Source organism: Perognathus longimembris, chromosome 18 (assembly GCF_023159225.1).
Source record: "Perognathus longimembris pacificus isolate PPM17 chromosome 18, ASM2315922v1, whole genome shotgun sequence".
Classification (NCBI taxonomy): domain Eukaryota; kingdom Metazoa; phylum Chordata; class Mammalia; order Rodentia; family Heteromyidae; genus Perognathus; species Perognathus longimembris.
In genome coordinates, this window is record NC_063178.1 from 24,389,752 (window position 1) to 24,411,160 (window position 21,409).

Sequence of the window (21,409 nt, forward strand, 5' to 3'; positions counted from 1 at the left end):
TCGGGTCAGGTGTCAACTGAGACTGGAAGCTGGATTTAAGCAACGGATGCGTAAAGCAAGGATTTCTAATCGGTGGAGAACAACATCTGACCTTACTTGTGCAAAGGCGGGGGGGGGCGGGGGGAGCCTTACGAACCTCACTTTGGATATGACCCAGGGTTAAATCAATCAATCAATCAATCAATCAAAATTGTCCAGGCCGGGATCCGGGCACGGAGAGCGACGGCTCTTCCTGGGGAGGGCGCGGTGGAGCGCGCGGCCCCCGCAGCTGCCCCCCGCGCCCGGCGCCCGGCGCCCCGGGTGTCCGGAGGGGCGGGGCCGCGGGCCGGAGCGGGGCGCGGCGCGGCGTTCCCGCCCGCGGGCCCGGGGGGCGGGGCGGGGCGGCCCGGCCGGCGTTTCCCACGGCCCATCCCCCACCGCAGCCTTCCCCCCGCGCCGCGACTTCGCTCCCCGCGTTCCTTCCCCGGGAGAGCCATGGCCCGGAGCGGCGACGAGGCGCCAGAGTGCGGGCGAGGCGTCGTGGTAAATGCGAGCTGCCCGTCCCGGGGCCCGGCCGCGCGCTCCCCTCCCCACCCTCCTCCTGCTGGAAGCCCGGCCTGACGTGCGTTCGGGTGAGAGCTGACCAGTTGCTTTGTTCTCCGAGCTGGCAAGGGTCGCCGCTATCCTCCAGCCCGCGCCACCCCACCCCCCCGCACCCCACCCACCCCACGCCACCCGGGATCGGATCCCACCCGCAGGCTCCTCCGTCTGCCCTCCTATTCGTGCTGCTTCCTGATTCCTCCAGGGCGGGCTTCAAGTTCTGTTTACCGAAAGGATCCTGAGCATTCTTGAGGGCAGCTAGGCCTTAAGGCCGGGCGAATGGATGCACTGGAGTTTAGAAGCCTTGGAGCCTAGGCCCAGGGCTCCCTGCCCAGCGCTGGGACCAGCCAAACTGTCCTGAGCCTCCTCTAAAACGGGAGATGGATTGGAGAGGATGTGTGCGGGATACCCACGTGTGCCAGGATGGGTGGGACGTGGGGATGGGACAAACCCGGGGCTCTTGAACCCTGGAAATCCCTGGGGTGGCAATCAGAGGATACCCATCTCTCAGCGTCCCCGGACCCCAGTAAGATCTTGGTAATCCGCGTGTGTCAGGCATCCATCCCACCAAGAGGTGGAGAGGGTTGGGGGGGGGGGGGGAGCTCACTTGCCATTAGGCTTCTCTTTCCACAGCTCTATGTGTAATTCACAGATAATCTGTGTGTGAAAAAATGAATGGACTGAATTAGAAGGCGTAGGTTGGGGAAGGCACCCTCACATTCAAACGGAACTATTCGGGTTGAAATGTGTGACTTGATTTTTAATTCAACAGCAGGACCTTTCCTTCTTGAAAGAGCGCATTTAGTTATTCATCCCACACATGTCTGTCTGCGCATGCGGCCCCGCCCCCCTGTCGTGGTGGAACTTGTCTTCTGGAGGAGAGACAGGGGAAGACAGTGGAAAGGCAAATCAGTAAGATAATTTCAGGGAATGATGTGTGCCAGGGAAGCGAGTAAGAGGACTCTGGTGATCAGGATGGCTTCTTTTTGGTGACTAGAGCCAAGACCTGGAGGAGACCTGGAGGGTACAGAAAAAGTCATTGGGAGCACTCCAAAGCACTGGTTTTTAAGGCTCACAGGCCAGGTGCACCATAGACAATTCGAAGTTCATGTATGGAATTCAGGAGAGAAATAGGATAAATGTGGAAGTTGTCAGGAAAATGAGTAATATTGAAACTTTGGCAATGAAGGAGGTTCTGGTAAAAATGGAAAAAATGATAAGGATAAATGCCTGGGAAGCCTCCAATGTAACAGGCAGACTGGTGCGTGCGTGTGTGTGTGTGATAAAGGATTCAAGAAAGAAGAGTGCAAGCAGTAGACAGGTGCCCAGACAACAGAATTGTGGGAAGAGGCTAGACACTGTCATCAAGACTGTCACTGCTGCAGAAAGAAAGTCTCAGGACTGGCCACTGTATTAGCAAATGCAAAGCCATTCCTTGTGAGTATCTTTTCTCTATTGACAAAATATTAAAGATATAGTGTTACCTTCTAGTGCTAGATACTAAAAAGAATGAGGGAAGCAAAGATGCGTTAATAAGATAGGAAGATTGTTAATGTCTAGAAAAGCAAAGGAGAGACCAGTGAAAAGAGATCAGCCATGTCAGTATCATCAGAAGCCCTGTTAAAAGTGAGGTAACTTCATGAAGGGGGCAGGGGGCAGTGAGAGGGGTGGGAGGAGAGAAGTTACCAGCTCATGTAGGGCGCAGGGCATGAGGAATAATTGCCTCATTGCATGAGAGCCCACCAACACTGGAATAACCAATGTATGATGGAAAGAGTCTCTCATTTATGCCACTTTTCTCCAGTAAGACTTGTGATCATTGGATTAACTTCATAAACAGGCAAGTCTAGGTGTAGTGAGTATCCAAGGTGCTAATGGAAGGAAATTCATGACATAGGAAAGGGGAAGGAAGGAGAGTTGGAGAAGAGAAGGGTTCTGGAAATGTAGACAGCCCTGTAGGAAGGGATGTAAAAAATCAAGGGGGGCTGGGAATATGGCCTAGTGGTAAAGTGCTCACCTTGTATACATGAAGCCCTGGGTTCGATTCCTCAGCACCACTATATAGAAAAAAGCTGGAAGTGGCGCTGTGGTTCAAGAGGTAGAGTGCTAGCCTTGAGCAAAAAGAAGCCAGGGACAGTGCTCAGGCCCAGAGTCCATGCCCCAGGACTGGCAACAAAAAACAAATAAAAACTCAAGAGGAAGTTGTAGCGCTTATAAAAATGTGGGTGGATGGAGAGCAAGTAATAGCCAGTATTTATTGAACGTGTACTATGCTCGCCATCCTCACAAATGCTGAGGGACCAAGAGAATGTGTAAATCACATGGTTGCATAAATATACTAGTCATATATGTAGCCAATGGCAGAAAAGGTCTAATGTGTCTAAGAGAAGGGGATATTAAGGTTTAAAATGGCTCTCACCAGCTTTCCATTGAATGGGGTAGGTAGAGCATTGGTGGATTAACAATGAATAGAAGCATATACTAATTGTCAAATGAGAGATGTGGACCCTAAGTTCAGAAATTTCTCACCGAGTTGGTTCTCATTTGATCAGCAGTTGGGAAGATCATCAGCGTTCTGGTTGGCACCCCTTCATTATTTCTCAAGGAGAGACAAAAATTACTTTTCCCCTCCTAGATTTTTTTGGAGGCAGGTTACTATTTTTGTTTCTCTGTTTGGTTTGATTAGAAGAGCCAGAGGATAGGGCTTACATTTGGTTGGAATAAGAAGAGAAAATGAGTGTGGTTTCTGTTATGGTTGACTCTCTTCTTACCCCATGCCCATATTCACTCCCATGGGAACCGAGTGACAGAATTGGATGTGGGGAATAATTAGGGTAAGTTCCCTCTAAACAACTTGGTCCTAATGACTTTTACCTTCTGATCGCAGAATCCACCAAAGAAGAAGGCATATATAACACGAGGTGTTGGTTAAGCATCCTTTATTCTCATGTAGTAGAACCTAGGGCCCGGCCTTTAACTCTGCTTGTCTCAGTCATTTTAAAAGGTTGCTTTGAATCAGTGGTGGAAGAGGAGATGCCCTTTTTCTTTGATGATGGAGGGATAAACATGAGCCTGAAAAACAGTGACATTGCTCTGCAGGGCTGAGGAGGGCCAAGGGAAGCCATTTGTATAAAGCTCAAATACTATATAGTGTTTTCAAACTGTTTCTCCCCGAGGGAAACACTACAAGAACTTGTCTAAGCAAATGAGTGTGTGTGTGTGTGTGTGTGTGTGTGTGTTGTATAATGACTTAGAAAAAAGATTCTCCATGTACCTTCAAAAGAGAATAAAAGAACATGAGTTGGTTCTGAGATTTGAATGTTGTATAAAGTGACAGCTACTATTCCACTTCGCTGACATGGTGATGTTTTGCCTCTTTGAACAGAGAAAGCATTGTGCCGCATAAACTTAGACCATATTATCTGGGATACTGAAACTATTTAAAGATTTCTTGTGATGAAAAAAACAACCAACAAAACAGAGAAACATTGTAACCTAAGGTTCAGAGAAATGGTCATTCCTCTAGGTGTAAACTTATTTACAACAGGATTTTTATGCACCATTACAGAGAGCAAAGCATAAAGCAGGAGCGCTTCACCTCTAATTGTCTTTTGCCTCCATGATGAAAATACCATTTCAGATTAATTAGAAGTAATGGCCAGCTGGGATCACAGAATAGTTTCAGATAAATATATTTCTTCCACTTTTAAATTTACAGTTAGGTATAGTAAGACCTTGGCAAGCTTTGAGATCTTTCCTTAAATGAATTAGAATATAATTTATAAGCTCATTTATTTAACTTACATGACTGAAGTTTTAATATATCTGAATGGCTAACACCAGAAGAGGCACTTGTATTATATTGTCTTATATTTATTATCCATCTGACCTAGTCCTCACGGTGGCCACCGGAGGCAAGCCCCTAGCTCCGTTCTACAGAGGAACACATTGAGACGGAGAGGCATTAGTGCACCTGAGGTCCTATGGCTAACAAACTGCCTCAAGTGTGTCAGCTATTTGAGTCTGTGCTGCTGTGGACCATTGACAGCTAATTTTGGCCTCCTTGTCTTTTTCAATTTTTTTGGCATCATTTGTTAAGCATTTACTTTATGCTAATTAATACACTTGGAATTCTAAGTATATTCCCTGTCCTATTGCTTTCTCCTACCTGCCCTTTAAGTAAGACAGAATTAAACCGGGTCTCAGAGAAGGTAAGTAATTTCTCTAACCTCTTGTTAACAAGAATCAGAGCCACATTATTATTATTATTATTATTTTTTTGGCCAGTCCTGGGCCTTGGACTCAGGGCCTGAGCACTGTCCCTGGCTTCTTCCCGCTCAAGGCTAGCACTCTGCCACTTGAGCCACAGCGCCGCTTCTGGCCGTTTTCTGTATATGTGGTGCTGGGGAATCGAACCTAGGGCCTCGTGTATCCGAGGCAGGCACTCTTGCCACTAGGCTATATCCCCAGCCCCAGAGCCACATTCTTGAACTTGGAGTCTTTGGGACTCAATGGGAACAAAGGCAGTAGCGGATTTCCGTGGGAGGAATGAATTCAGAAGGCCACGGTGCCACTAGTGGAAGGGCTCTAGGAGGTGAGCAGGGCCTGTGGTCCAGAAGGGGAGCCGCAAAGTACTCCGTGATCTCCCTCGCCACCACTACCACCACCACACGCTGGGGCCCAGTGCTCGTCAGAGCTCTTGGACGGACTTCACTGTGGCCTGCCAGAGGCTCTCCTGGTGGCTGGTGGCCTTTCAGGTGCAGCTGTCCCCATAGGCTCTGCCAGCCATGGTGCTGTTAAGACGTTGCAGCGAGCTCAAGGAATTCTCAGAGAGAAAGCCAGGGTTGCTCCCAAGTTCAACTCCTAGCAATCAGTTTGCTAGAAGAAGCAGAGAAAATGTGCTATTTTTTGAATATTTAGATGCCCTATACTTTGCTGCTGGTCTGCCAATGGACATGGTACCTATGACTCCCCAGAGTCTTGAACAGTGGTAGGTTTTTTTGTTTTTGTTTTTGTCACAGGGCAACAACAAAGCTGGGGCTTGAGGTTCTATACTTGGTAGTCTGTGAAGTAGAGACTATCATTCATTCATTCATTCATTCATGGGACATTTTTGATCACTGCTGTGGATGTATTTTAGGTCAATGTTGTGGGCAGTGGAGAGTCAAGAATAAAGAATAAAGTCTCTTCCAGAAGGATCTAATATCCTGGGGAGACAAGACAGAAAAAACACACACATGCATGTGCATGTATACACACACTATCCTGGAGATGCATCAGAGAAGAGAACAATGGTAGATCATAATGAGGACTCTGGATTTTACCTAGAGTTGAGTTGCCATGATATGATGTGCATTTTTCCAAGAGTGCCCCAACTACCATGCAAATGTGGAATCAGGGGGCTGGGAATATGGCCTAGAGGCAAGAGTGCTTGCCTCATATACATGAAGCCCTGGGTTCGATTCCTCAGCACCACATATATAGAAAACGGCCAGAAGTGGTGCTGTGGCTCAAGTGGTAGAGTGCTAGCCTTGAGCAAAAAGAAGCCAGGGACAGTGCTCAGGCCCTGAGTTCAAACCCCAAGACTGGCAAAAAAGAAAAAACAAATGTGGAATCAGGGGACAGGTTGAACAACTTCTGCAATATTCTGCAATAGTCTAGAGAGAAGTGATGGTGGTACAGACCATGATGGGTATGGGGAGATAACAGTACAGATCTGGAGAGGTAGTCCTGCTTAATTTGGATAGAATTGAAGAAGGATGAAGTTACATGAAGTGGTTGAAAAAAAGGAATGAATGATTGCATCAAGATTTTGGCTAGAAGAATGAATTTTCCTTTCCTATGATAGGGAAGGGACACATTTGAACAGAAATCACATGGATTTGCTTTGTCTAGCTTTCCAGAACTCAGAATGAGGATGCAAGTGTGTATGGGTTAGACTTTGATCCTCCCTTCTAAAACCTGGTCAAGGAAGAGCTGTGTGTGTGGTCCTGTGTGTAGACGAGGGTGGAAAGCAGGGGAATTGGCCAGCACTCAATGGAGTTCCAGTGAGCTCTGAATCATAGCAACAGGAACGACAGAGTGAGAACGAGAGTGGAAAAGCTGGAGTGTCTCAAGGAGACTGTGTTGGAGTGTTTGCGAGAACAGAGCTGGAAAGGATGCCAGGAGCTGGAGAGAAGTTAGAGAGTGGGAACAGATAGCAAGGCCTCCAGGAAAAAACAACTGAAACCTGATCTAAGGTTCCTAGGAAGAAGAGCTTGGATCTGAGCTAAAGAGAGAAGAAAGGGAAAGGGTATGGGGCATAAGAGGGACAGATGAATGAAACTTAACTGCAAAGTTTGGTGACTTGATTAGAAATCAATCTGGGGTCAGGGAGAAAGGCTGAAAAATTAGCCTGGTTCTGCATTAAGAGCCTCAGTTTCTTAAAACTGGACAGAGGAGTTTTGTGAAAGTGTGCAGGAGTGATGGAAGACCAGAAAGCTGGAATATAGCTCCAGAATGGTTTCAGCCTTTTATATTTGTGTGTGTGTGTGTGTGTGTGTGTGTGTGTGTGTGTGTGTGTGTGTTTCACCAGAAATTGAACTCAGGGCTTCACACTTGCTAATGAAACACTCTAACACTTGTGTCATGTCATCCATCCTTTTGCTTTTAGTGTGTTTTTCAGATAGAGTCTCGTGCTTTTGCTGGATCCATCTTAGAGGATGATCCTCCTACTTCTGCCTCCTGAACATTTGGCTCATTTGCATTTTTTCTATGAGGCAAATTTTCTCCCTTCATCTTATTATTATTCCAACTACGAAACTTGCACATTGGGTCTGAAGCAAGAGAAAAACGACTTGCCATCTGTCTACTCATATCACTTTCCTAATAAGACTGCTTTATAGTTAATAAGACTAGTACATCCTTTTAAAGTCTTCTATAATGCCAGGAGACATGCACTTTTCATAGGCCATCTTTCCCAGGCAGATGAATTGCTTACTATGAATAGAAACGTAATAGTATAGGTAATAAGTTTCACAAAAAATAAACTCACTAACTTACATATGTAACTGTAACCCCTCGGTACATTACCTTACCAATAAAATTAAACTTAAAAAATAAAAAATAAATGTAATAGTATGTACAGCGATATAAGAAAGTATTAGAATGGCATTGTATATATTATAGGGTTATAAATGTTACCGGTCTTACACATATACTTTTTATAGTTATTTATACATATATATTTTATATAGTGCTTTAATGTAGAGCTTCACACATTATAGACAAGTGCTTTATCATTGAGCTATACCTCAGCCCTTACACTTACTACTATCATAAATAACACTACTAGACCAGCTATAAGACATCGAGCTTGTATTTTTATTATATGATACCAGTACTTAAGATTGGAGCACTCTGTTCATATTCACACTAAGCCTTTTCTTTTTCCTTTAGTGGTACTGGGATTTGAACTTCAGGCTGCTCTACCACTTGAGTCACACCTATAACCCTAACACTACCTTTTATCAGGTCCTGGTAAACCTTTGCCCTACAGTTTTTCATAGGTTGAGAGAATATGATTCAACGCAACATTTAGCTCATATTTAGAAATATTCTTTGTAGCTAGCATTAATGTATTTTAAATGATATACTTCAGTTATTAATACACTTTTAAAATAAATTTCCAAGCTGGGTGCTGTTGGCTCATACCCATAATCCTAGCTACTCAAGAGGCTGCAATCTGAGAATTGAGATTTGAAGACAGCTGTAGGAGGAAAGTCCATGAGACTATTTTTTTTTAATGAAAAATAAATAAAAATGAATTTCCAATGGAAAATATCATTCACAGAAATACTCTGATTTACAGATTCTGGACAACTGGCCAGGATATGACTTGAATTTATTCACATACCCACAGCACTATTATGGAGATTTGGACTCTGTGCTCATACCTCATGGCATCATTGTGGACAGGTGAGTGTAATTTCCTGTATTTGTCTTGGTCCTGAACTGGCCTGACCCTCCCTTATGGAAATCTTATAATATACTGAGAACCTTCTGCTCAACCTCCTTTTATTTGTTGTAGGAAGCACTTTTATAGGTCAGCAAATGTAGTGTGCCGTGAATCCATTCTTTAAGTGGATTGTATACCTGGATATTTACTCAGCTTACATAAATAAACTATTTGAAAGTAATAGCTTCAAAATAATGATATCCTATGCAAATAGAGATTGGGGCCAGGAAAGCATTGCTTTTCACCCCAAAACTTTTGTTCACATGCTTTTCACAGACTCCTAAATTAACCAGGAAGAGGCCAGAGGTGGCCTTTATCTTCACAGGACACACCTGAAGGTTCCAACATCCCTTTAACTTTCATTTGTCTGGGTCAAGTATTGGGTCTCAGGTTAGCTGCTCTGTATAAGGTTGTATTTCCTGCCCAGGGGCAATGGTTTGAGAAAAATAGCATTTATAGTTTAAAAGTATTTGCCAAGAATTATTTGTAGCATGCTATTTCTAGTTCTTTCCTGCCTGTTGACTGTCCACAGACATTCTTTGGTTTCTTGCTAGACAACTGGCTTTCCCAAAGACATTTTCTGTCCTGTTTTAAGCCCCTCTATCCCATGTCACTTCAGTTGACTCTAGGTTTTCAGAGGTTCATCTCTTTCCGCCCAGCCACAAGCATCAGAACAGCCCCTTTAACAAAACTGCAGTAATTCAAGACTGTTTATGTACTCCTAAATTCTAGACAAAGGTTAAATGCTGAAGCCTCCACATTTATATGGAAAACAAGTTTCTTGGTGTTTACAATACACTTTCTGCAGTCCTAGAGATTTGTCAGTCCCAGAATTTGGCATGGGGAAGACCACAGAGAACAAGAATCTGGGTTGCCAAAGCCAACCCTTTTCATAAGCTGTATCTCTATTTTCTTTTAAATCTCTTATAGTCTTTTGAGTTAAAATTTAACTTTATGGACTAAGTCTTCTAAGCAAAAGAAAGTTCAAAACATACTGAGCACTCGTTCTCCAGAATATTATCTTTTTATGAGTCACTGTCCCAAAGCAAAAAGAATCATCATGCTTTCCTTCAAATTCTAATATTTTCCATCGTATATGACTTGCCTATTGCTTGTCCTTTCAATTTATAGAATATTATTAAAATAAGCCATGGTTTGGTCTGGCCTAAGGTAGGTTTTCTATGAAATGAAAATCTGACCATCTGAGGGGAAGAGAAGTTCCATGATTCAGTGAACAGGAGATTCTGAATTTTTAAACCTAGCAATTGTTGATTAAAAACTGATATTACCTTATTTCAGATACAGGAAAGAGGAAGAAATACGCCGGAGTTGAACAGTTAAACCAACATTATTTGTGCACAGGGAGACTTTGTGTTCACTGCTTCTTGACTCTCAAGAGAGTTTCCTTAACACCCATTTTGAGAGGCTCTTAGTTTAAACAAATTCTTCTTTCTAACTTGAATGTTGTGGTTTCAGTTCATTAACAGGATGGCCTGAAACTTAATTGAGTCCAGGGTAGATTGACTGCAGTCCTCTTTCCTGTAGAGAATTGCCCTGTAAACTTGTTAATAGCACATAATTCTAACCTTTATGTCTAAAAATCTTCCATCAGTGGCTGGGGTGGAGTCCAGGAATGCCAGGCCTCACCTTTCAAACAAACATTACGCCATCCTTATATACTACAAAATTCACCTCTTATGGGTAAATGACTCAGTAATTCTCATAAATCTGTGTGATTGAACAATGATTTCCATCATCATTTCCATTCTGCAAAAAAAAAAAAAAAATGTTTGCAGCCAATCCTGTTCTCAGTGTCAGAACCAGACCATTGCTATTCTGCCTCTTACCCTGTACAATTATTTTTCTGGATGTCTCATTCAAATAAAATCATAGAGTAGCTAGTTAGTGACTCACCGGTAGGACAGACATTTGAATCTCTTACTTTGACTATTGCAAATACGGCTTTTTATGAACATTCACCTGTAAGTTTTTATGTGGACATATCTTTTCTTTTTTCTCTTCTTTCCTTTGCTTCTTATTTCTTTTTTTTGCCAGTCTTGGGGCTTGAACTCAGAGCCTAGGTGCTCTCCCTGAGGCTTTTGGCTCAAGGCTAGCACCACTACCAGTTAAGCCACTCCTGGCTTTTTGATATGGTTAATTGTAAATAAGAGTCTCACAGACTTTCCTGCCTGGGCTTACTTTAAACTGTGAATCTCAGATCTCAACCTTCTGAATATCTAGAATTACAAGCATGAGCCACTGGCATCTGGCTTTCTATTTTTCTTGAATAGGTTTCATAGAATACAAATCAGTTTAAGAAATTACAGATGATTTCTTAAGTAATCTGCTTTCTTGTACACCCCCATGATCAATACAGGCTTTTTCATATACTTGTCCATATTTTATATCGTGAATACCCATTGGGTTATATCCATTTTGGTGGATATATACTTGTCATGGTGGTTTTAATTGACATTTTCTGAATCATTGGGCTGCCTGTTAGCTATTCATGTCTTTTTGAAGAGATGTTTGTTCAAGTCTTTTGCTAATTTTTAACTTGGTTGTTTTCTTATTGAATTGTAAGAGTTTTTAAAATGTTTATTTGAGATACAAGTTCCTTTGTCATATGTATAATTTGCAAATATTTTTTCCAGGATTGTAACTTGTTTTTTCCTTTTTACTATTGACATAAGTTGAGTGGAATGTGTTTTCTGTCTTTGGATGAAGTATTATGTGCTTGTCGATTAGACCTAGTTTGTTGTTGGTGTTGCTCAGTAGATGCTATCCTTGTTAGTGTCTGACTGTTGGGTTTGACAGTGAGTGGTGAGGAATGTTGAAGTCTTCAAATGAATTGTGAATTTGTCTATTTCTCCTGGCAGTTACAACAGGCTTAACATATTTTGTTGAAGGCACATATACATTATGTTACATTTCTTTCCTTTCTTCCTCCCTTGCTTGCTTGCTTTTCCTTTCTTTCTTTTTCATTTTTCTGCTTCTCTTTCTCTCTTTCCTCCTTTGTTTTACTTTCCCTCTTCATTTATTTCTCTCTTCCTTGCTTCTCTTCTCTTCTCTTCTCTTCTCTTCTCTTCTCTTCTCTTCCTCCCTCCCTCCCTCTCTCTCTCTCTCTTTTTTATTTTTTTTAAAGTTTTTATTATAAAACTGATATACAGAGAGGTTACAGTTTCATACATTAGGCATTGGATACATTTCTTGTACTGTTTGTTACCTTGTCCCTCATACCCCCCCCTCCTAGCTCCCCCTTTCCCTTCCCCCCCCCCATGAGGTGTTCAGTTCACTTTCACCAAACAGTTTTGCAAGTATTGCTTTTGTAGTGTAGATACAATCACAAGAAAGGTGATACAAGAACATCATCAATAGTAGAAGCTACAGATACACATGGGATGTTGAAATTAGTTACAACTGTGATATAACAATCATTTCCATAAAATGGAGTTCATTTCACTTAGCATCATCTTATGTGATCATAAGGGTATATCTATTGGGCTCTTGTGATCCTTTGCTGTGACTTGCCTAAACCTGTGCTAATTATTCCCAATAAAGGAGGCCATAGAGTCCATGTTTCTTTGGGTCTGGCTCACTTCACTTAGTATAATTTTTTCCAAGTCCTTCCATTTCCTTACAAATGGGGCAATGTCATTCTTTCTGATAGAGGCATAAAATTCTATTTTGTATATGTACCACATTTTCCTGATCCATTCGTCTAATGAGGGGCATCTGGGTTGGTTCCAGATTCTCGCTATGACAAATTGCGCTGCAATGAACATTGTTGTGCTGGTGGCATTACTGTGATTTTGTTTGTGGTTTTTTGGATAGATACCCAAAAGTGGAGCTGCTGGGTCATAGGGGAGTTCTACATTTAGCCTTCTGAGGAATCTCCATACTGCTTGCCAGAGTGGCTGAACCAGTTTACATTCCCACCAACAATGAAGTAGGGTTCCTTTTTGGCCACATCCCCTCCAACAACTGTTATTGTTAGTTTTCTTGATATATGACATTCTTACTGGGGTGAGATGGAATCTCAATGTTGTTTTGATTTGCATTTCTTTTATGGCCAGTGATGTAGAGCACTTTTTCATATGTCTCTTGGCCATTCTCATTTCCTCATCAGAGAAGTCTCTTTGTAAGTCTTTAGCCCACTTGATGAGCGGGCTATTGGTTCTTTGCGGTTTTGTTTTGGAGGAAGGTAATTTTTTTAGTTCTGCATATATTTTAGATATGAGGCCTTTGTCCGTTGAATGGCTGGTAAAGATCTTCTCCCAGTCTGTGGGCTTTCTGTTTATCTTGCGAGCTATGTCCTTTGCCGTGCAGAAGCTCTGCAGTTTGTCCAACCTTTCTTTGATTTGTAGCCTTTCTGGGTCTTTGTTAAGGAAGTTCTGTCCTGCGCCAAGGAACCCAAGTGTTTCTCCTACTCCTTCCTTTAGTGTTTTCAGGGTGTCTGTTTTGATTTCAAGGTCTTTAATCCATTTGGAATTGATTTTGGTGCAGGGTGATATATAAGGATATAGTTTTAGTTTGTTGCATGTGTTGAGCCAGTTTTTCCAGCACAATTTGTTAAAGAGGCTATCTTTCTTCCAAACTATTGTTTTAGCCCCTTTATCAAAGATTAATTAGGCGTAGTTCTGTGGGTTCAATCCCGGGTCTTCAATTCTGTTCCATTGGTCTTCAGGCCTGTTCCGGTGCCAATACCAAGCTGTTTTTTATTACTATAGCTTTATAATACAACTTGAAGTTGGGTATTGTAATTCCTCCAGCACTGTTCTTTCTGCTTAGGATTGTTTTTGCTATTCTAGGTCTTTTATTATTCCATATGAATTTCTGGATTGCTTCCTCTATTTCATCAAAAAATGGTGTTGGGATATTAATGGGTTTTGCATTGAATTTGTAGATAGCCTTTGGTAATATTGCCATTTTGATTATATTAATCCTCCCAATCCAGGAGCATGGGAGGTTTTTCCATTTCCTTAGTTCTGACGTAATTTCGTTTTTCAAGGTTTTAAAGTTCTCCTCAAAGCGGTCTTTCACTTCTTTGGTTAAGGTTATTCCTAGGTATTTTATGTTTTTGGGGGCTACTGCAAAGGGAGTTGCTTTCCTGATATCAGCCTCAGTCTTCGGGTCGTTAGCATAGAGAAAGGCCGTTGATTTTTGAAGGTTTATTTTATATCCTGTAACTTTGCCAAAGTTTTGTATCAGCTCTAGTAGCTTGGGGGTAGAGTCTATGGGATTCTTTAGGTATAGGATCATGTCATCTGCGAAGAGAGAAAGTTTAACTTCATCTTTAACTACTTGGATCCCCTTTATATTTTCTTCTTGCCTGATTGCTCTGGCTAGGAATTCTAGTACTATGTTGAAGAGCAGGGGAGAGTCTCTCTTTCTTATGCCTGGTACTGGGGCTTGAACTCAGAGCCTGTCCCTTAGCTATTTCACTTAAGGCTGGTGCTCTACCACTTGAGTCACAACTCTACTTCAGGCTTTTGGCTGGTTAATTAATAGGAGATAAGAATCTCATGGGCTTTCCTGCCCAGGCTGGCTTCAAACTCAGATCTTCAGATCTCAGCCTCCTGAGCAGTGATGGTCACAGGTGTGAGTTAGCAGTGCCTGGCTCTATCTTATGTTTACTCTGGGAGCCAACTTCTTTATTATTGTTCTTCTTTCCTTTATCCCTGATAATTTCCCTTGCTCTAAAGACTATTCTTCTTGAACTTAATATTGCTTCTCCAGCTTACTTTTTATTAGCATCTTCAGCAAGGCATGTGATTCTCTGTTCCTTTACTTTTAATTGATCTGTGTCATTACATTTGAAGTAGGTTTCGTGTAAGCAACACTTAACTAAGCTCCCGACAGTCTTTTAACTGATGAACTTATACCAGTTGCATTTGATTATTGATGTAATTATTTAAAATCTCCATTTTGATAACTATTTTCTATTCCTTGCTACTGTTGTCTTTCTTCTTTTTTTTCTACCCTGTGAATTTGTTCCCCCACAATACATGGCCTCTGTTGACTAAGTTTTCTATTTTCATGTTTAAGCCTTACTGACTCGAGCTCATACCCATGATCGAATAGCTTAGTGTTCAGTCTGAGCTTGATTAGAAGACTTTAGAGACAGCAAAGCTTCCATTCTCTGGCTGGTGGATGTATTTGTGGGCTTACGAGCATGTCCAGATTTCCATGCCATGTTTCCCAGGTCTTTGCTGGCTTTTATTTTTCCTTGATCTCTTATTTCTCCTCTGTTCATGCATGCCATCTCCAACATCCTAGGATGTGTGAAGAGCTTGGGCATGCTCTAATCTCTATTTTACACACGTATAGCCTTTGGTGTGATCTTGAGATATATGCAGAAGTGATTGTGGACCTCTGCTCTATAACTCTCTAACCCCTCCAAGCTTTCTATCAAATCCCAGCTGGTCCTCTAGTTCGTTGTTCAAGTGAGAGTGAACTTCATAGTTATGGAGCTAGGCTTCTAAGATGTTGAGGTTAGCGTACCAGATGCCTAATCAGGAGAATTCTCCTTGGCAGTGCTGTTGAACAACAGAACCAGGGGGGCGGGGTGGGGGGACGCTGGGCACATCCAGGCAGAAATGCCATTTTTATTCAGTATCCATTTTTCTATGATTAAATCCTTCTCAGTGTGTCATATGCCTTTGGTTGATTTCTAGAGTGCTGAGATGGATGTTCTGGACAGTTTTGTCCAGTGATAGGGTGTGTGTGTGTGTGTGTGTGTGTGTGTGTGTGTGTGTGTGTGTGTGTGTGTGTGAGATACATTACCCCCCTGTTCCCATCATGAAAGAAACAACTGTTTCTTTTACGAGCACTTGACAGATATTCTGATAAACTTTTCGTGTATGTATGTGCCAGTTCTGGGGCTGGAACTCAGGGCCTTGGTGCTGTCTCTGAGCTTCTCTTGCTTAAGGCTAGCATTCTACCACTCGAGCCACTGCTCCACTTCTGGCTTTTCACAGACTTTCCTACCTGGGCTGGATTTAAACCTTGATCCTCAGATCTCAGCCTCCTGATTAGCTAGGATTACAGGCATCAGCCACCAGTGCTCAGCTTGATGTACATTTTTTGATGCTCATATTTTGAGAAATGTTGCCTAAAACTATGGCTAACATTCTATATGTATATGGAGGATCTATCTCCAATTAACCAGAAATACTGAACTGGAGACATGGCTCAAGTTGTAGAGTACCAGCCAAGAGCAAAAAAGCTGAATGATAGTGTGAGCCTTGTGTTTAGATGCAAGCGTGCTCACACATACACGTATGCACACTACCGTATCAAAGAGTATGTGTGTTACCTCTTCTCTTATCATTACAGTACCTAGCTGTACCTCAGCAATGGTAAGATGGAATTTGGTGATATGCTCATTTTATAGCAGAGAAAAAGGAAATGGAGAGTGACTCACTTGCCTTACATTGGAGGAAAAGTCAAGATCACTGTAACTACCAAAAAAAATCCAAAGTAAAAGTACCTCTGTGTTCCCTGGACTTTCTTAACACTGACCATGCTCCTTTGTGAAACAGGTTAATTGGAGATAAGAGTCTCATGAACTTTTCTGCCCAGACTGGCTTTAACCTCAATCCTTGGATCTCAGCCTCCTAAGTATCTAGGATTATGGCTGTGAGCCACTAGGACCTAGTAACATTTTAATTTTTATGACCATTTTTAGGAACGTATACATAATGTGATGTAGCTATCAGAACTATGTGTTGAACACTCTCTGCATGCTCATCCTTAATAAAGCTTTTCCTATAATACACTCTGTTTTTATTAGGGAAACCAAAATACTCAAGAAATAGTTGTGTTTCATTATGCCTCTTGCCCTTTCCTTCTTCCAGAATTGAGCGGCTGGCTAAGGACATAATGAAAGACATTGGGAACTGTGACATTATGGTCCTGTGCGTGCTGAAAGGGGGTTACAAGTTCTGTGCTGACCTTGTGGAGCACCTCAAGAACATCAGCCGAAATTCAGACCGATTTGTCTCTATGAAGGTCGATTTCATCCGACTAAAAAGTTACAAGGTAAGTTATTCCACGTTCATTTTTATTGCCTGGTATTTAGAATTCACAACGTGCCAGGTACTAGAACTAATAAATGAACATGCAGAGTGAAATTTTAAAAAAATTGACGTGAAAGCCAGGAATGTATTCTTTTTTTATTTTCAAGAATATTACATCCTACTATAAGAATCCAATTTGTATCTTTGGAGGAGAAAAATAAAGCTCTGTTTTGATATATATGGAAAGAGTCTTTAGGAATGATTCACATCTTCTTTTACGGTGATAAAAGTGAGTGGTTGGGGCTGGGAAGATGGCCTAGTGGTAGAGTGCTTGCCTCGCATACATGAAGCCCTGGGTTTGATTCCTCAGAACCACATATATAGAAAAGGCCAGAAGTGGTGCTGTGGCTCAAGTGGTAGAGTGCTAGCCTTGAGCAAAAAGAAGCCAGGGACAGTGCTCAGGCCCTGAGTTCAAGTCCCACGACTGGCAAAAAAAAAAAGTGAGTGGTTATTTCCTGATGCCCAGACTTACCAATGAGTGAGGTCCGTGTTAAGAATTTCCCTGAACATAGATGTATTTCTACTCTGGATGCTGCCCTTGGCCCTGGAGACCTACAGAGAGGAGATTTAGCACTTGGGAGTCAATCGTCATGGCCTGGAGCTATAAAAGGGCAGCCTTCGGGGCTCATGGGAGGGGACTAGACTAGAAAACCTGCAGTGGAAGTATCTTCACCAGTGCAGAGTGAGTGAGCTTTCTGTGGCTACTTCTGGATGGAGTTGGTACCAGCTATTCTCCTCTTCTATTTTATTGACTTCTGTGATGCTTTTTGATTCAACAGACAGAAAATCAATAAAAATAACTTTTAAGGGCTGGGGATATAGCCTAGTGGCAAGAGTGCCTGCCTCGGATACACGAGGCCCTAGGTTCGATTCCCCAGCACCACATATACAGAAAACGGCCAGAAGCGGCGCTGTGGCTCAAGTGGCAGAGTGCTAGCCTTGAGCAAAAAGAAGCCAGGGACAGTGCTCAGGCCCTGAGTCCAAGGCCCAGGACTGGCCAAAAAAAAAATTAAAAAAAAATAACTTTTAAATATGGGGGGATGGTGGTCAAAACCATGAAAAGATTCTTACTGGCTTAACACACTTGACACATTTTGATTTGTGAATCACTATTTGAACTGACTTTCTATTGGTAGAAAACAAAATCTCCCCAAGATTAAATTTAAACCACCAACACAGGTTTATTATCTTAGTTCCTTAGAACAAGTTCTCCCTGGATGTTCTACCAAGCTGAGATGACAGTGAGCTCAGGTTTTAATCACCTGAGGCTGGTGGGCCTTTTCCGAGAATCTTGACCTTGGTCACAATTCAGTCTTCATTTCCTTGCTGCTGCAGGCTAAAGCCCTCTCTGTCCTGGGGTCCCCTTCATGGTGGTGTTTCCTTCCTGAATTCCATAGACAGCTCACAACACTGATAGAATAAGCTTTCACTTCTTCATGCCCGGTGAGATCTCGGTTGAGGAAGGACCCAGCTCTTCTCAAGTTCACTCATTCGGTCTCTTTCACCTAGAATGATCCCCCTCTTGATGAACTCAAAGTCAACTGACCTGCCATCTAGTCTCGGGAGTGAATTACTGCTGTATTTGTCAGATCCCCTCCCACTCACGTGAAGAGGCTTATTCGGGACACTTGTTTCCCAGTGACAGCGATCTTGAAGACAGCCTTACAGTTTTGCCTGCCACATTCTTCCTTCCCCTGAGATGTCCCGCAGCTGCAGATCCATTCTTAAGAGACATCCCCTTCCTGCCAGGGCGAACCTGGGCATTTTTGTTTCTTGGTCCATTTGCAGATACCTTAGCCCCACTTTATTGTTTTTGATCTCTGTTTTTAAGGCAATATTCCATTGTTATTAGCATATAACAAGTGTGCAAGAGGGTTTAATTGGGATATATCCATGCATGCATATAGTGTGCTTTGATCAAATTCACCCCTTTGTTCTAATCTTCACTTGAAAATATTTTTCTTCTTTAAGTTCCTTTCAGCTTGGATTGATGAGTGGTTCTGTATTGTTTTTGTTTAGCATGCAAACGGAAAGAGTTTTTATTTAATTCATATAATTAGCACTAAAACCCCTCAAACAGTCTTTACATTATTTGTTACCATTCTTTCTTCTTAGAAGATTTTTGCCATTCACTTGACTCTGATGCTCATTTTATTTGTCCCAGCTCTTTAAAAGTCTATAGTCCCAACTGCACAAGAGGCAGAGTTAGGAAGATCACTGTTTGATGTTATCCCGGACAGACAGTGGGTATGACCCCATCTCAACAAGGAAAAATCTGGGCATAGTGGTGCCTACATATGATCTCAGCTATGAAGGAAGCAGAGCCCCTAGACAAAAAAGCAAAACCCTAACTAAGAAATAAGAAAACAAATAGGAGGGCTGGGAATATGGCCTAGTGGCAAGAGAGCTTGCCTCGTATACATGAAGCCCTGGGTTTGATTCCTCAGCACCACATATACAGAAAATGGCCAGAAGTGGCGCTGTGGCTCAAGTGGTAGAGTGCTAGCCTTGAGCAAAAAGAAGCCAGGGACAGTGCTTAGGCCCTGAGTCCAAGCCCCAGGACTGGCAAAAGAAAAGAAAACAAATAGGATTAGGGGCATGACTCAGGTGGTAGAGTACCTTCTCAGCGATCACAAGGCCATGAGTTCAACAACTCTCCCCCCAAAGTTATGTGTTTTCTATATATTTTCCAGCTATTGAGGTGTTTTTAAAAAAAAATTTCATAATAGTGTGTTTTGTTCAAGGAGTATAATTTAATTCAGTTTCACTAGAGTGCATCTTCCAGCTTTGATCTTCCTTTGAATAACCATTTTTTAGTTCTTTTTTTAAACAATGGGTTTGTTCTTGTCCTCTGTGTGTGAATTTTAAAAGCATGTCTATTTCTGTAAAATCATTTGTGATGATTTTTTTTGGATTGTTTTGAATCTAGCTCAATTTGGGGGACGTTTCACCTCTTAAGAGCTATTTTGTCTTTACTTCCCTTCCATTCAATTTGCCAATATATTTTTAGAGGTTTTGAGGGATTTTTCTTTTTTTGTTGTTGTTTACATTCTTGATAGATGGCAAATCATAGTTTCCCTGAGGTTTGCTATCTTTTCTGCTTCTACTTATCAGGACTGTATTGGTCTCATAAAATGAATAGAACTATTTCATTTTCCTTTTTAAAAAAATTCATCCTTTTATTTACTTTAAAACAGCCTTCATTAGGACCAAGACTTAATTAATGACTTAAAAATACTTTTTATAATATAAAAATTGCTTCCACCTGACTCATGTAATTGTAATTCCTCTGTACATTGCCTCTATAATAATAATAAAGTAAAATAATTTTTAAAATTAAATAATAAAGTGCTGGGAATGTGGCTTAGTGGTACAGTGCTTGCCTAGCATGCATGAAGCCCTGGGTTCGATTCCTTAGTACCACATAAACAGAACAAGCTGAAATGGTGCTGTGGCTCAAGTGGTAGAGTGCTAGCTAGCCTTGAGCAAATGAAGCTCAGGGACAGTGCCCAGGCCCTGAATTCAAGCCCTAGGACTGGAAAACAAACAAACAAACAAAAAACTAACAACAACAAAAATTAAAATTAAATAATAAAAACTAAAAATAAAAGGTAAAAAAATGTTCCCATATCTAAAAATACCTTACTCTGTAAAACTATTTTCTGGGAGTTATTTATAACTCTCAGCTATCTAATTTCACCTCAAAACTTTTAAAAATTTAATTTTATTGACAAGGTGATGTACAGGGGTTACAGTTACACACATAAGGTAATGGGCACATTTCTTGCCAAACTTATTACCTCCCCCCTCCTTTTTCTCCCTCCTTCCCTCCGCCAAGCCCCTCCCCCGAGTTGTACAGTTAATTTTCAACATATTGTTTTGTGAGTATTGCTGTTGCATTGGTTCACCCTTCGTCCTTTGTCTCACCATTTTGTAGTTCCCCTTCCCTTCCCTAATCCAGATAAACATATATACTATACACGGGGTACCAAAATCAAATACAGTGACAACCGGGGATAAGCCATAGGAAATAAAAACAAAAGAAAAATGAAAGAATTTCACACTGTACATTAAAAATAACAACAACGAAAAGACCCTTGTTTCCATATCTTGGAGTTTGCTTCACTTAGCATCATCTTATATGGTCATATGTCCATAGCAGTTAAGCTATTCCATTTCTTTTTTGTCTCTTTCCAGAGAATTTCTATAGAATTAGTACAAATTTTCCTTAGATATCAGTGAAATCATTTGGCTGAGAATTTTCAGGAGTTTGTGGGATCTTTTTCCTTTTTTTTAATCCATTGCTTTACCCAAGTTTTCATATTTGGAGGCATAAAGTTGCTTATAATATTCCCCCAATATCTGTGTGTGTGTGCGCATCCATGTGTATGGGGTGCACCAGTCTTGGGGCTTGAACTCAGGGCCTGGCACTGTTCTTGAACCTTTTTCCTCAAGGGAATAGCACTCTGTCCCTTGAGGTGAGAGTCTCATGGACTTTCCTGCCCTCGTTGATGTTGAACTGTGATCCTTAGATCTCATCTTCCTTAGGAAGAATTACAGGCGTGAGCCACTGGCACCCTGTTCCCACAATACCTTTCATATCTGTAAGCTCCTAGTACTATCTTCTTGCAATCCTCTTATTAAATTATATCTTCCATCTTTGCTTTACTTCCATAATTACAGAGCTATTATTTTTTGTTGTTGTTCAAAAGGCCAATTTATTGCTTCCTTGATTTTCTTACTGTTTTCAATT

General features: G+C 41.7%; 1 protein-coding gene across 2 annotated transcripts in view; it reads left to right on the plus strand.

Moving 5' to 3' along the window:
* The first annotated feature begins 374 nt into the window (after positions 1 to 374).
* Positions 375 to 21,409, plus strand: part of Prtfdc1 (phosphoribosyl transferase domain containing 1) — a 77,540-nt gene continuing 56,505 nt past the window's right edge. The window contains exons 1-3 of one of the 2 annotated variants that reach the window (XM_048367567.1): positions 375 to 522; positions 8,429 to 8,535; positions 16,435 to 16,618. In XM_048367567.1, the coding sequence (XP_048223524.1) occupies positions 475 to 522; positions 8,429 to 8,535; positions 16,435 to 16,618 (339 nt within the window). In that variant the 5' untranslated portion in view covers positions 375 to 474. Of the gene's footprint in view, positions 602 to 8,428; positions 8,536 to 16,434; positions 16,619 to 21,409 lie in introns of both variants that reach the window. The other variant, XM_048367566.1, reaches the window with a different exon arrangement.